Genomic DNA, 12,276 nt, shown 5'->3' with positions numbered 1-12,276 from the left:
GTGCCCCGCTAAGTTTCAGTTTTGGGAGCGACTGTTTTTTAACTGGAACGACTCTCGACTTTGACGTGAGCAAATGTACGGAAACGTGTCCATCGCAGTCTTCTGTGCGTACGTAAATCGAACAGCCGTATGCGCGAATAGATGCATCGCAAATCCCATGTACTTGGATGCTGCGAGCGTTTGGCAACATACAATAGCGAGGTACGTCAAGTGACGAAAGCAAGTTGAGTGATGCTAAACAGTTATTCCAGGCTTGATGCAAATGTTGAGGCACAGACTCATCCCAGTTAAGCTTCAGTAACCATAGTTCTTGTGGGATTATTTTGGAGGTAATTACGAGAGGTGACAGCAATCCAAGTGGGTCAAAAAGCGATGAGGCCATGGACAATATTGTGCGCTTTGTGATGGACCCGAATACTTGCTTCGGTGTAAACGTGAATCACAGCTTGTCGCTTCGTTGATGCCACGTCACTCCAAGTGCGCTAGTCACGAAGTCTTCGGTGATGTTTAATTCTTTTGTAGTTTGGCTTTCCATGAATTCAGGATGATTGGAGTGCCATTTGGATAACGGAAATTATCCACGGCGAAGTACCTCGATGACTTGAGACTTTAACGTGTGCAAAGTGTCTACATCATCCGCACCACACAGAAAGTCGTCAACATAAACTGATGATTTTACCGCTGATGCGCCGATTGGAAGCTCAACCATGTACTTATTTGCCAGATAATGAAGGCTGCGTACTGCGAGATATGGGGCTGAGGCTGTGCCGTATATTACCGTATTAAGCTGATACGTCTTGAGATCTAGGTCTGGAGAAGCTCGCCAGATAATGTACTGAAATTTACAATCATTTTTATTCATGAGCACTTGCATGTACATTTTGGTTACATCTGCAGTGATAGCATAGAGGTACAGCCGAAAGCGCAACAATAGCACCAAAAGCAAATCGTTCAAAGATGTTTGTGTCGAGGTACGGCATGAGGCGTCGAATACTACCCGAAGCTTTGTTGATACACTACTAGGCTTTAGCACGCAGTGATGCGGTATGTAGTAATGCGGTTCTTCTAAGTTCGGTGCCGCAACCACGGACATGCGACCAAGGTTCTCATATCCTTCCATGAATGACACATGCTGGTGTCGAATATCAGGCGAATGCAAGAGGCGGCGTTCAATTGCGAGGAAACGGCGATGAGCGATGTCAAAGGAGTATCCAAGGCTACTGGGATTGTCCTTGAACGGCAAGCTCGCAACCATGCGTCCAGTGGCATCGTGATGTGTTGTGGCTACAAAGATATCTTCACAAACGTGATTATCAGGTAGAATGGGTTTAACCGGCAAGTCGATGGCTTCGAGCTCCCAAAGGTGTTGCATATTTGCGTCGATGGAGTCTTCGCTAGACAATAGACAAGACGGTGATGGCATGTAGTGTTGACGCTGATATCTACCCGAAACCACCCAGCCAAACAATGTCTTATGGAGTGTGGGTAAGTTCAGGCCCAGTCGACTTTGGCCAACAGCGAGCGCGTCAAAAAATGCCTCTGTCCCAAGCAACAGATCAATACGGCGCGGTTTGAAGAATTCTTCATCGGCTAATGTTGTATTGGCTGGCAAATTCCAAGTTGAGGTATCGATTTCGGCATCAGGCTGGTACGCAATGTGTGATGTGATACCGAACTGTAGCGAAAGTTCAAAGGCTGATGTGCGCGACTTGATAGTTGTGGTGGTTCGCGCCTTAAGATTAGTGAGTGAGTCACCAATACTGCGAATTCCGATGTGATGCCTTTCTGGACGAAGGTGAAGCCTTTGAGCGAAGTCGTCGGTTATAAAGTTCACTTGGGAACACGAATCGAGTAGCGCTCTTCCAAGTTTGTACGCACCTGTGGAGTCCTTGACTAGGACCATAGCCGTTGCTAGAATGACCTGGCCGCAATCCGATGCCTCCATGTGTGAATGTGTAGCTGCCTGCTGGTTGTACGTTTGAGGTCTGCTTAAAGAACGCGATGTCGACGAAGCTTGCCAAGAAGATTTCGGTACTTGGAAAGATTATGATGAGGCAGCTGGCTTGAGATGTGAGCGCAGTCGATGATGCGTTGTCGTGATGCAGCAGCGTGGGATGCGCTCGATTACAGGTGCGACAACGATGTTCGATGGGCACTGTGGCATTCTGTGACCGTTGCTCAGGTAATTGATACAGAGGTCGTACTTCTTAACAGCATCAAAGCGATAATTTGTAGTCATTTCCTTAAATTGAGAGCAACCAACAAGTTTATGCTTGGAACTGGAACATAAAACACAACGAGAATGAGTAATAGCAAAGGAGGAATTTTGGCCAGGATTGGCGATACGATTTTGCTTGCAGGAATCAGATTTCTGCTGCAAAGATGGGTCGGATGAATGTAGGAACTGACAGTGACGTTCCAAAACCTGCGTCCACTGTGGCTAGGTTGGAAGCGATTTGTAATCGAGCGATTCATTCCACTTGTTTCGAGTTTGCTGATCACATTTTCCGATCACTATATAAATCAGCATTGCTTGTGCGATATGGAAACTCGTGCCCAGTGATTGCACCAAACTGAAAAACTAAACTGCGTAGCTGTTGATAGTTCGACTTATCGGCTGGCTGTAACGTAAATAGCGAAGCAATACCTTGGCAAGTGTGTCGACGTAGACGTAGGAGCTGCAGATATTGTTTTGGAGTAGCTAACTATGCTGTTTTCATCCTCCCCAAGTTGTGCTTGAATACACAGTTTAACCGCGACATAGCTGTCCTCCAAATCTGCGCGACCGTTGTCTGTTGGTTTGAGGTCTTCAATGTCAGCTTGAACGGAGAGTGCTTGCTTGAAGTACGACTCCAATATTCCAAGCCGACATTGTAACTCCGCATGTGAGAGTTTGTCATCCGAGCCCTTGATTCCCCCAACAATTGATTTGATTCGAGATATATTGCGTTTTATATTCGCACGTTTGCGTTTGGAGTCCTCAAGCGACATGACTCCTTTGGAGCGTATGCTCTGCTAAACTTGCTGCTGGATTACCCAAACATAAAGCGACGAGAAACACTGCCGGCGGCGGTCAACCAATGACGCAAACAACGGCAGCGATGAAAACGAAGATGTAGACAGCACAATAGCAGTGTGCGCGGGCAGCGAACGTAAAGCGAGAGCAGCGTATACAACGAAAGGTCAGCGAATGCAAAGAGGCAGCAAAGTGCGCGACGGTTACTAGTGTTGGCAGCAGAGCAGATTAGCGACGACAGAGCAGCAGCAGTGCAACGGTCGGCTAACAAGAACAGCGAATGCAAATCAACGGCAGTGCCCGCAACTTTGTGTAATTAGGAGAACCCACAGCAACAATAACGAACTTTTAGGGCAGCACTTACTTGCATATGTATGTACATATATGGAATGCACAGCCAAATAGCAAAATCAAATAAAAACTGTATTTAATGCATACATACATATACTTCCCATGAGCGGTAAATTCAGAGTTGGATGAGATCCGTAAATTCGTCTTGCAAGAAATGTAGGCGGCTTTACGGGCAAAAAAAAATAGCGAGTGATGGGCCTTATGTACATAAATACATATGAATGTATATTAGCGAAACTCGACGGGAATTACACTGCTAGCGATTGATGAACTACTGCAAAAACACAACTGCAAGAGGAGGGCGGTACGTGCCTTTGGTAACGGTCCGAAGAAGTTGATTATTTTGATGCTTCAACCGGTCGATGAATTTAAATAGTTAATTTAAGAACACGGGCCCCACGTTGGGCGCCAAAAATGATGGATCAAGAAGCCTTTTTCCTGATTAAACGAAAGCACAAATATGTGATGTTGATGTTTGTTACTTATTAGCGACTTATATTTAGTACGAACAAATGAAAGAAAGGGAGAGTGATTATGAGTGGAATTATGATTGCTTTACAATGTAGGTATATATATGTATATGTGTGTATGTAACTAAAATCAAATGCATGCTTGCAGTGAGAACCAGATGAGCCTACTTAAACTAGGCTTTTATCCGGCGTTTGAGTGGATCACATTAGGGTGACCCAACAATTATTATTATTATTTTATCCTTTCGGAGGAAATAAATAAACAAATTCTTCACTGGCCGTATAAAATATATACAAACTTGACACCTAGCACTTCGTAAAGGTGGAAGTCTTTAACATGGACGCCTTTATTTGTAAAGGCCAAGCAAAGTCCACACCAGTGACAGGGAGGAGCGGAGCGAAGTTGCAGCGTTCAGGTTGCAATGCTGCTATGATCTGGGCGTATCTTCTGTAATACACAGTGCAGGCCTAACACATTTGACTTTCCCTGGGCTAACGTCATGGGATTTGTAAACCTTATCGGACTATTTTTTCGGAGGGTAGCAACATAAGGGATAGTTCTGAAATTATGTGGTAGAACTTGTGCTTGTGTAGTTGCTTTCTGAAAGTCATTTTGCTTTAATTAACCAGATGGGTGGTTAGGCTTTACCTTCATTTTAAATGCGCTGGTTCCATAATTGGCCTAGGCTATCCTGTGGGGCCGAAGGGGTAAGAGAATTTCCGTTTTGAATTGATTCATATTCTATAGACTTAATGGTTTTTGAAGAAGTTTCAATTTTGGGGTGTGACAAGTTTTGCGACTTTTTTTTCACTCCTTGGGGTTTAGTGCTTGGCTAGGTAGCATATTTTTAAGTTGCGGCAGAACTCTGGCGTGTGCTTCTGTTCTTACATCCGCATTGGGGGAAATCAGAGGTAATGAATAGATTTTATTAGAGTTTTGGGTTACTCTTCCACCCATTTTGGAAATTTCAAAGTTTGAATTTTTTGTTGGGAGTTTTAATCGGTTTTGTGCTTCTGCCGAGATAAAAGATCTTTGTGAACCTTGATCTATTAGAGCACTAAGCTTTAATAGTTCTCCTCGGTGTTCGATGGAGATAAATGCAGTGGGAAGTAAAATGCTGCTTTCATTGTTTGAATGCAGTGCTTGTATATTTGCTGCTTTTGAGCAGCATGATCGCTCTTGTGTACTTTCGGGGTCTGCGTTTTGGGGTCTTCGGGTCTAGTTGTTGCCACTAGACCAGTAGTTCTGCAAGCTTTTTTTGGGTGTGCTTGTTAAGTTTGTTATGTGGAGCATCGAATGAGGTCTCCTTTGGCAATACACGCAGTTAAATTTGCTCCCATAGTCTTTAAACCTATGAGATTGAGATAAGCAATTGGTACAATGCTTAGAGCTTCTAGCGAACTTATTTCTTTCGATAACTGATAGTTTTTTAAATCTCTCGCAAGATGAGATGACCTTCTTTACACAATTCGCATGACGCATATTTATTTTCTGTTATGTATTATTGCGATCAATTGAAGCTTCTATTGTGTAATTTGGGATTTCAGGCATGGCGTATATTGAAGCTTCTATGTAGATCATTTTGTGTGTTTTTGGGTTTTGATAATATTTTGTCTACCCTCTCTGCTATTTCGTACTGGGTAGTGAGAAAATCTTTCATTTGTTGCCATGTCGGACATTTTTTTCGGGACGGAAGCGATTGCTACCATAGAAGTAACGACTTTTCTGGTAATGTTGCGGAACACACATTTACCAGAATTGGGTCCCAATTATCTGTAGGAATGTTTTGAGTTTCTAGCACGGATAAATAGTTTGTAACACTGGACTGTAATTTTATGAATTAATCACTAGTTCCTTTTTGAATTTTTGGCAAGTTCATTAGAATCGTTACTTGATTATCGACCAGTACTCTTTCATTTGCGTATCTTGATTTGAGTGCTTCCCAATCCAGATTGAAATACTACCTGCTTGACCTTTTGTTTTGTACCTGAGGTGGTACAGTTATTGTGCTTGAGATAGTTGTGGATGGTTTATGTACCCGGCCCCGTAAACATGTCCCGGAAGGACGGCCATTCTTCATAACCTCCGTGCAATACTTCGGTGTCACATGCTGGCACTTTTAGGGAAATGCCTGAACTTGCTTCTTGGGCTTGGGGTATTTCTACACTCTGGGGTGGAGTAGGTGCACTGATTTATTTAATAATTTAAGCTGATCGGAAGTCATAACTTTTGTTTCTTTGGTCAAGACAGGCTTCGTATTTTGACGAAGCCGAAGCTTTAAAATTTTCGGGCAAATCGGAATCGTCCGTTTCGATTATTGTATCATATGCCGCTTGAAGTCGGACCCAAAAATTGTCAAGATTATTGTTTTTTAACTCTAGAACCGGTTCTGGGTTATCTTGTATTGGGGCGGAGGAAAATCGAGTGCAGTATCTTAGACTGTCACTGTCTGAAGTAAATCTTGCGCCTGACAAATCTTTGTTTTTCTTCTGTTTCGCACCATTCGAGCTTGTAGCTTCTGCAGGTGTGCATTGGGGTTTATTTTCATATATATATATTCATATATAAAATATTCGGATTTTTAACTACTTTCTCTTTTATTGGGGTTATGTTAGTTTGCATTTAAGTATTGTGACTAACTCAGTGAGAGGGCAGAACCAGGATGAATGTATTTGCATACAAATTTTTTGGGTAGGCGTTGGGACCAATGATCAGTTACCACCTCTGCATGGTTGTAAGACATGTAGAGTCCCTACGGCTTATAGCGCTGTGGCTTTGCCGCTTAGAACCTCTGGAAGAGTTTTTGGTGGTGTGCGTCAAGGTCAAGAGGGTGTGTTGAGCACCGGTTATGCATTCAAGTTAGAAATTGGGTAGGCGCTGTGACCAATGGTAACTCTTGTACCACCTCTGTATGCTGAAAGTCAACAGCTTGTAGCGCTTTTGCTTTTTCTGTTTAAAACCATTCCGGAGGAGTGGTGATGCATCAAGCGAGTTGAGCATGATTTGGGGTGCCAAAAATTAACTACTTTAGTAGGCTTTGTTCTGCGGCAGTTGAGAAGTGCATAAAAAATGCATACCAAATGAAGAACGAGCGAATTATTCCCAAACAAAAGTGCGTGTGTTTATTCGCTGCACTTGGTTTTGGGCGGCAGTGCAATACCTCTCTCTCCCTACACTTGGTTTATGCGGAAAAGGCAATATAAATGCGTGTGGGTGTTCGCCGTTCCCTGCCCATGCCGGAAATGCATAAGTCGCTTAAACAATATGTGAACATTTAATTTTTTTTTTCAGAGGATGATATAAGTAAGTTTCCGTACAATCGATCGGATTTTAAACTTAATTAGCTTTATATTATCGTAATTTTAAAATAATTACTTTTACTTAACCGTGCTTCTTAATATTTTCCTTTTACATATGAAATGCTGGGTTATTATCTATACTGCATTTATATAAGTATATGTATGTATGTTAATAGCATGCAATGTTAAGCGAAGGCTGTTAAAAATAGTTAGTGTGTATGTATGTCATTATGTTTTCTAACGAAAAATAGGATGAAGCGATAAACGCTGATTGCAATTTCGTTGCTTTTGTTACGATATATGCCCGTTTGTATATACGAATATGTTGTTAGCCGTTGGGAGTAAAGAACTTTGTCTCCAATAGGTAGGGTTCGAAATTTCAGACTTTGGTATCGATACTGAGTTCTGGCATCGAGCTCATGGTATCGATACTCTAAAAGTATCAGGGAAAAAGTATCGATACTACTCAGTATCGGACTCATTGAAATACGTTTTTTGGGATATTAAAATTATTTTATTCTTCAATCGTATATTAAGTTATTTTCTGAAATTAAAACAATAGACATTTAAAATATTTGATTTTTATTTCATTGCAGAACTTACTTTCACGTTAGAAGTAATTTTAAAGTTAAATGTGCCTACATACATACATATATAAATATACTTTCACGAATTTCAAATTTTATTAAGAATTTTTGTAATCTGTTTGGATATGCATTTTTTAACCTATTCAATTTTAGTATAATAATGTGCAAGTTTGAATTAACCAAAACGGTTACAAAACTGCATACCAAAAAGGTTTCTAAAAACTCTGCATTTTCGTGAACTGTGCGTAATGTTTTGTAGCCTTATTCATAATAAAAAAGGTTTATAAACTGAAAAATTTAAGAAAATGTAATTTTATTAAGCTCGTTATTTTTTATGAATAAGGCCATTAACTTTAACTTATTTTGTTTATGTTATGAAACAGACTATACGAAATTTCAGTTTATTTTAAGTGATGGGCAAAATTGAATGATAATAATCCATATAAGCAAAGAAAATTGGGTTGCAAATTGAAGAAAAAATTTAAAAAGTGTGTTTTTTTTAGTTTTTGATTATCCGAGTACTTTGCAAAGTATCGAGTAAAATCACCAAATAAGCGGTCGAGTATTAAAGTATTCATTTTTTTACCCTCAGCTACCGAAGCTACCCAATAGAAATCGGTTGTCTGCATTCTTGAAGGATGCTTGCTATATGAGTGAATTAGTGTGAACAATTCATGCGTAGTCATGAATTTAAACGAATAAATTCAAATTCTAGCGAATTGCAAGCGAATGTACGTTGTCGTTGTTTTAAGTACATTTCTTGATAAATTTGAAGTGGAATTTTTGTAATATTTTCAGTTTTGTACCCTTTCAGTAAACTGCACCATAAGCAAGAGTATTTTTCCCGATGTCAAACAGTTTCGTTAATATGATATTAGATATTGAAATAATTTGAGCATGTTTGGGAGAAATCGATATGGGGGCTATCAATATAAACTTATGTCTGTAGTCATAAGTGGGTGGTGCCACGCCCATTTAACAAAAAGCAATAATATTGTGTCTTGTTAAGAGATTGTTGTGAGTTGGCGTGTTTAGTTATTGAAATATCGAATTTTTGTATTTCTGAAATTTACTATTATATCGTAGGTGACGGTAATTTTAGTCCGATTCTCTGAAAAGGTTCAACTTATCACGTTTATGAGCCAAGGTTGATAAATGTACCGAGTTTGGTAAAAATTGATAAACCGGTTACCGAGAAACACATATGTAGGCGTAAGTGGGGGTGCCATGCCCATTTTCCCAAAAATTTCCCTAAGTAGCATTATCTGCTGAGAGGTCATTGTGTATATCGATTTTCAGAAAATTAGTTTAAATACTTACTAGTTTTTGTCTGATTTACAAAATTTTCGAAGGGTTGCTTAACCCAGCAATGTTCGTGCCGAGTTTGGTGGGAATTGGTGGGGACTACAAAAGTTATGTTTTTTATTTTGTGTTTTTATCAGTAGACGGAATTTCTCAACGTTCCGAATAAATAAAAAGGATTTTCCGTACGTTTCCCACGAAGTTAAAAAATTCTTATAATTTTCGTCACGAAATTGATACCATAAATTTTGTGTTTCTAGTTCAGCTTTCGTCACTCGAAAATTTTACCGCAACGAGGTGTTTTTTTTTGTATCAGTTATTTTGCGGTAGCAAATTTAAAATCGACGAATATACAAACAATAACACAGGCCGACAAAATTTCATTAAATTTTCTAACCAAGAATCGGACTATACTTTCACGGTTTTTGAGCACGTTTGAGCTCCTGTAACACGATGAAAATTTTCTTTCAGAAAGATCATCCCGCTATATAAAATTACTACTCCTCCCCTCCAAAATTTAATTTAAAGCTTTAAAAAAATCTTTATTTGTCACCGAGAAGCCGTCTGTTGAATTTACTGAGGTTAGTAAATTCCTTGATATTCTGAAAATGAGGAATGTTGGATAAAACTTTAAAAACAGTGAAGAATATAAACCTAAATTTTAAGTAGTTTTTCAGATTTTCGGTGTTGCTGATTTGAAATTTCAAGTCAGAATTACAAAATTCAAAATGGCAGATCCGACATGGCGAACGATTTCTCAAAAACGGATTGGATTTGTTTGAAACTTGTTACTCGGAGGTTTTTGGGGTTCCTGATTATGAATCCGATGTCAATTTTCAAAAATTCTATTGGACCCAACAAAAGAAAAACCAGACCGCTCGAATGTTCAAGTACAACTAACTTTATTTAAGAACAATAAAACTATGATATCTACATACATATTCATATGGAAAGAGAGAAAGCTTGTGCATAACTGTTGCTGGTGCAATACAGTTGGATAGGTAATTCTATGTGTAGATAAAAATATTCAACAGTCCCACTTTTATCAAAAATTTTTTTTGTTAATTCATTCAATCCACTTTTTAAATTCATTATTATTAACTTTAAAGTTATTGAAAATTAGAATTAAGTTAAGAAATTGTGTTCCTCTTGGAATCCATTACAAGCATTAAATTTCTAAATTGAATAAATATTTCTTTGTTCAATGGCTTCGTGAATATATCCGCAATTTGCATATTTGAAGGAACATAGATAAGGTGAAACATCTTTTGTTCATATTTCTCTCGAATAAATTTAAATTTGACATCTATGTGCTTTGTGCGTTGGTGAAACTCAGGATTTTACACTAGCCGTATGGCTGCTTGGTTGTCCATTTCAAAGTAATCTTTAGCTTTCGATTAGGGAGTAAGCCACCCAAGAGTTATTCAATCCAAATAAGCTCTTTTTCAGCATGACTAGGGATGCAAATGATACATCGACGTTTTAGAAAAATCGATAATATAGGTTCCATTTTCGGTGTTTGCCATCGATGTTTACAATTTACTAACACCGCGAAATTGACGATAGATCGATGGAAGTTTTACCGATGTTTTAAACATCGACTTTAAGGAGACTTTCTTTCGGTTTGTTTGACTGACTTTAAACTTATTATTCATTCAGACTTTTTATATTTATTTATATACATATTTATGGCCTTATAACAATTTTATTCAACCATTTTATTGGGCTTGAGGCCGGTTTTTATGAAAAATGTTGTGGAAAAGCAACAGTAATGTACAAAGGTAAGAAATTATAGCTGCTATTTCGGAGATCACCACATCTGCTCAGTGACCGCCGTTGAAGAAGTCTGATGCTAATAACCTAGCCGTCAAAACAGAACAAAACACCCCTTAGAATTTCAACAAGATCAGGCGTAGAATCTTTAGGCGCGAACGACCTTACGATGGTATGCATTTTGATTCTAATGATAGTAAGGGTATAGAAATGATAACAAAATACAGGAAAATACATTCATAATTATTAAAGTATTCAATATTGATTTATTCTGGAATGAATTTCCGTCATCCCTTATCAAGTTTGGTTTGCAGACAAAGAGGTTTCGGCATTGTGCCATCTTCAGTGTCAAACCAAACTTGACAAGGGATGACGGAAATTCGTTCCAAAATAAATCATCTTACCACCCTGTCGGAAAAATCAACCACAACCAACATATTCAATATTGCTTTTAATTTAACTAGAAATTAACAAATCGCAAAACATCGGAAACCATCGATATATCGATGTTTCTCTGGCGATGTATTTTAGCCTCCATGATCTTTTCTCCGATACATCGAAACATCGATGTATCGATGTTACTGCTCAAAATTTGCATCCCTAAGCAGGACAGCCAGCTAAAAACTTGTAGAAAACGAAACGCATTTTTGCATTTGCGATGACCAAGCGATGCACGATGAGCCCAAAATAACAAAAAAACCACTAGTTGATCGTCTCGTGTCTATGTCCCCTGCATAGTCAGCATCACCTTTTGTACCCCGAATATATTTTAGTATCCGCTTAACCATATTTGTATGAGCAGACAATGCTTTATCCAGATAACGGCTGACGTAGCTGACTGCAAATGCGATGTCTGGTCGCGTAGCTAACATGAGATAAATCAAGCTACCAACTGCTTGCCTGAAGGGGTATTTACCTCCACATGATTCACCAACAGATGAGATCCCAGTCGCTGCCACATCACAAGGTGTGCTGACAGGCAATGCTTCAGTCATATTGAAAGTGTTAACGAGTTTTTCCATATAACACAGTTGATTCACGTGAGTACTTCTATCGCTACTACGCCGAACTGGCAACCCCAACAAGTATCTTGCCTTGGAAACCTTGATATCGAAATTCTGCTTCAAAAACAGCAACAGCTTGTCAATATCTTTCTGATCGCTTGCGGCTACTAATCCATCATCGATATATATTTTTTATTGACAAAAACGCAATGATCTGCTCCACTTTCCTGCAGATCAAAATCGGTTAATAGTTTGGAAAAGGTCTGATTCCAGCAACGGGATGCTTGCTTAAGGCCGTATAGACTCCTAATAACTTGCAAACCTTGGACGAGTCGTCAGAGTATCCCTCAGGCTGCTTGAGGTATATGCTCTCTTTGATACTTCCATTCAAGAAAGCTGTTTTAACGTCAAATTGCTTAATTTAGAGATTCTCTGATGCCGGCAGCTATCTTCATACAGACCAATAAGCTTAC

At 39.2% G+C, this 12,276-nt stretch overlaps 1 protein-coding gene across 1 annotated transcript; it reads right to left on the bottom strand.

Annotated features, from left to right (window-relative positions):
* Positions 1 to 574: 574 nt before the first annotated feature.
* On the bottom strand, positions 575 to 1,945 carry LOC118735329. Its single transcript, XM_036465024.1, has one exon. It carries the CDS (start codon positions 1,943 to 1,945, stop codon positions 575 to 577), a length of 1,371 nt encoding a protein of 456 aa, XP_036320917.1.
* Between the last annotated feature and the right edge of the window lie 10,331 nt (positions 1,946 to 12,276).

The sequence above is a fragment of the Rhagoletis pomonella genome, unplaced genomic scaffold (genome assembly GCF_013731165.1).
Source record: "Rhagoletis pomonella isolate Grant_MI unplaced genomic scaffold, Rhpom_1.0 Rhpom_scaffold_00001, whole genome shotgun sequence".
Classification (NCBI taxonomy): Eukaryota; Metazoa; Arthropoda; class Insecta; order Diptera; family Tephritidae; genus Rhagoletis; species Rhagoletis pomonella.
The sequence above is the reverse complement of the archived record's forward strand: the minus strand, read 5'-3'. Positions and strand labels throughout refer to the sequence as shown.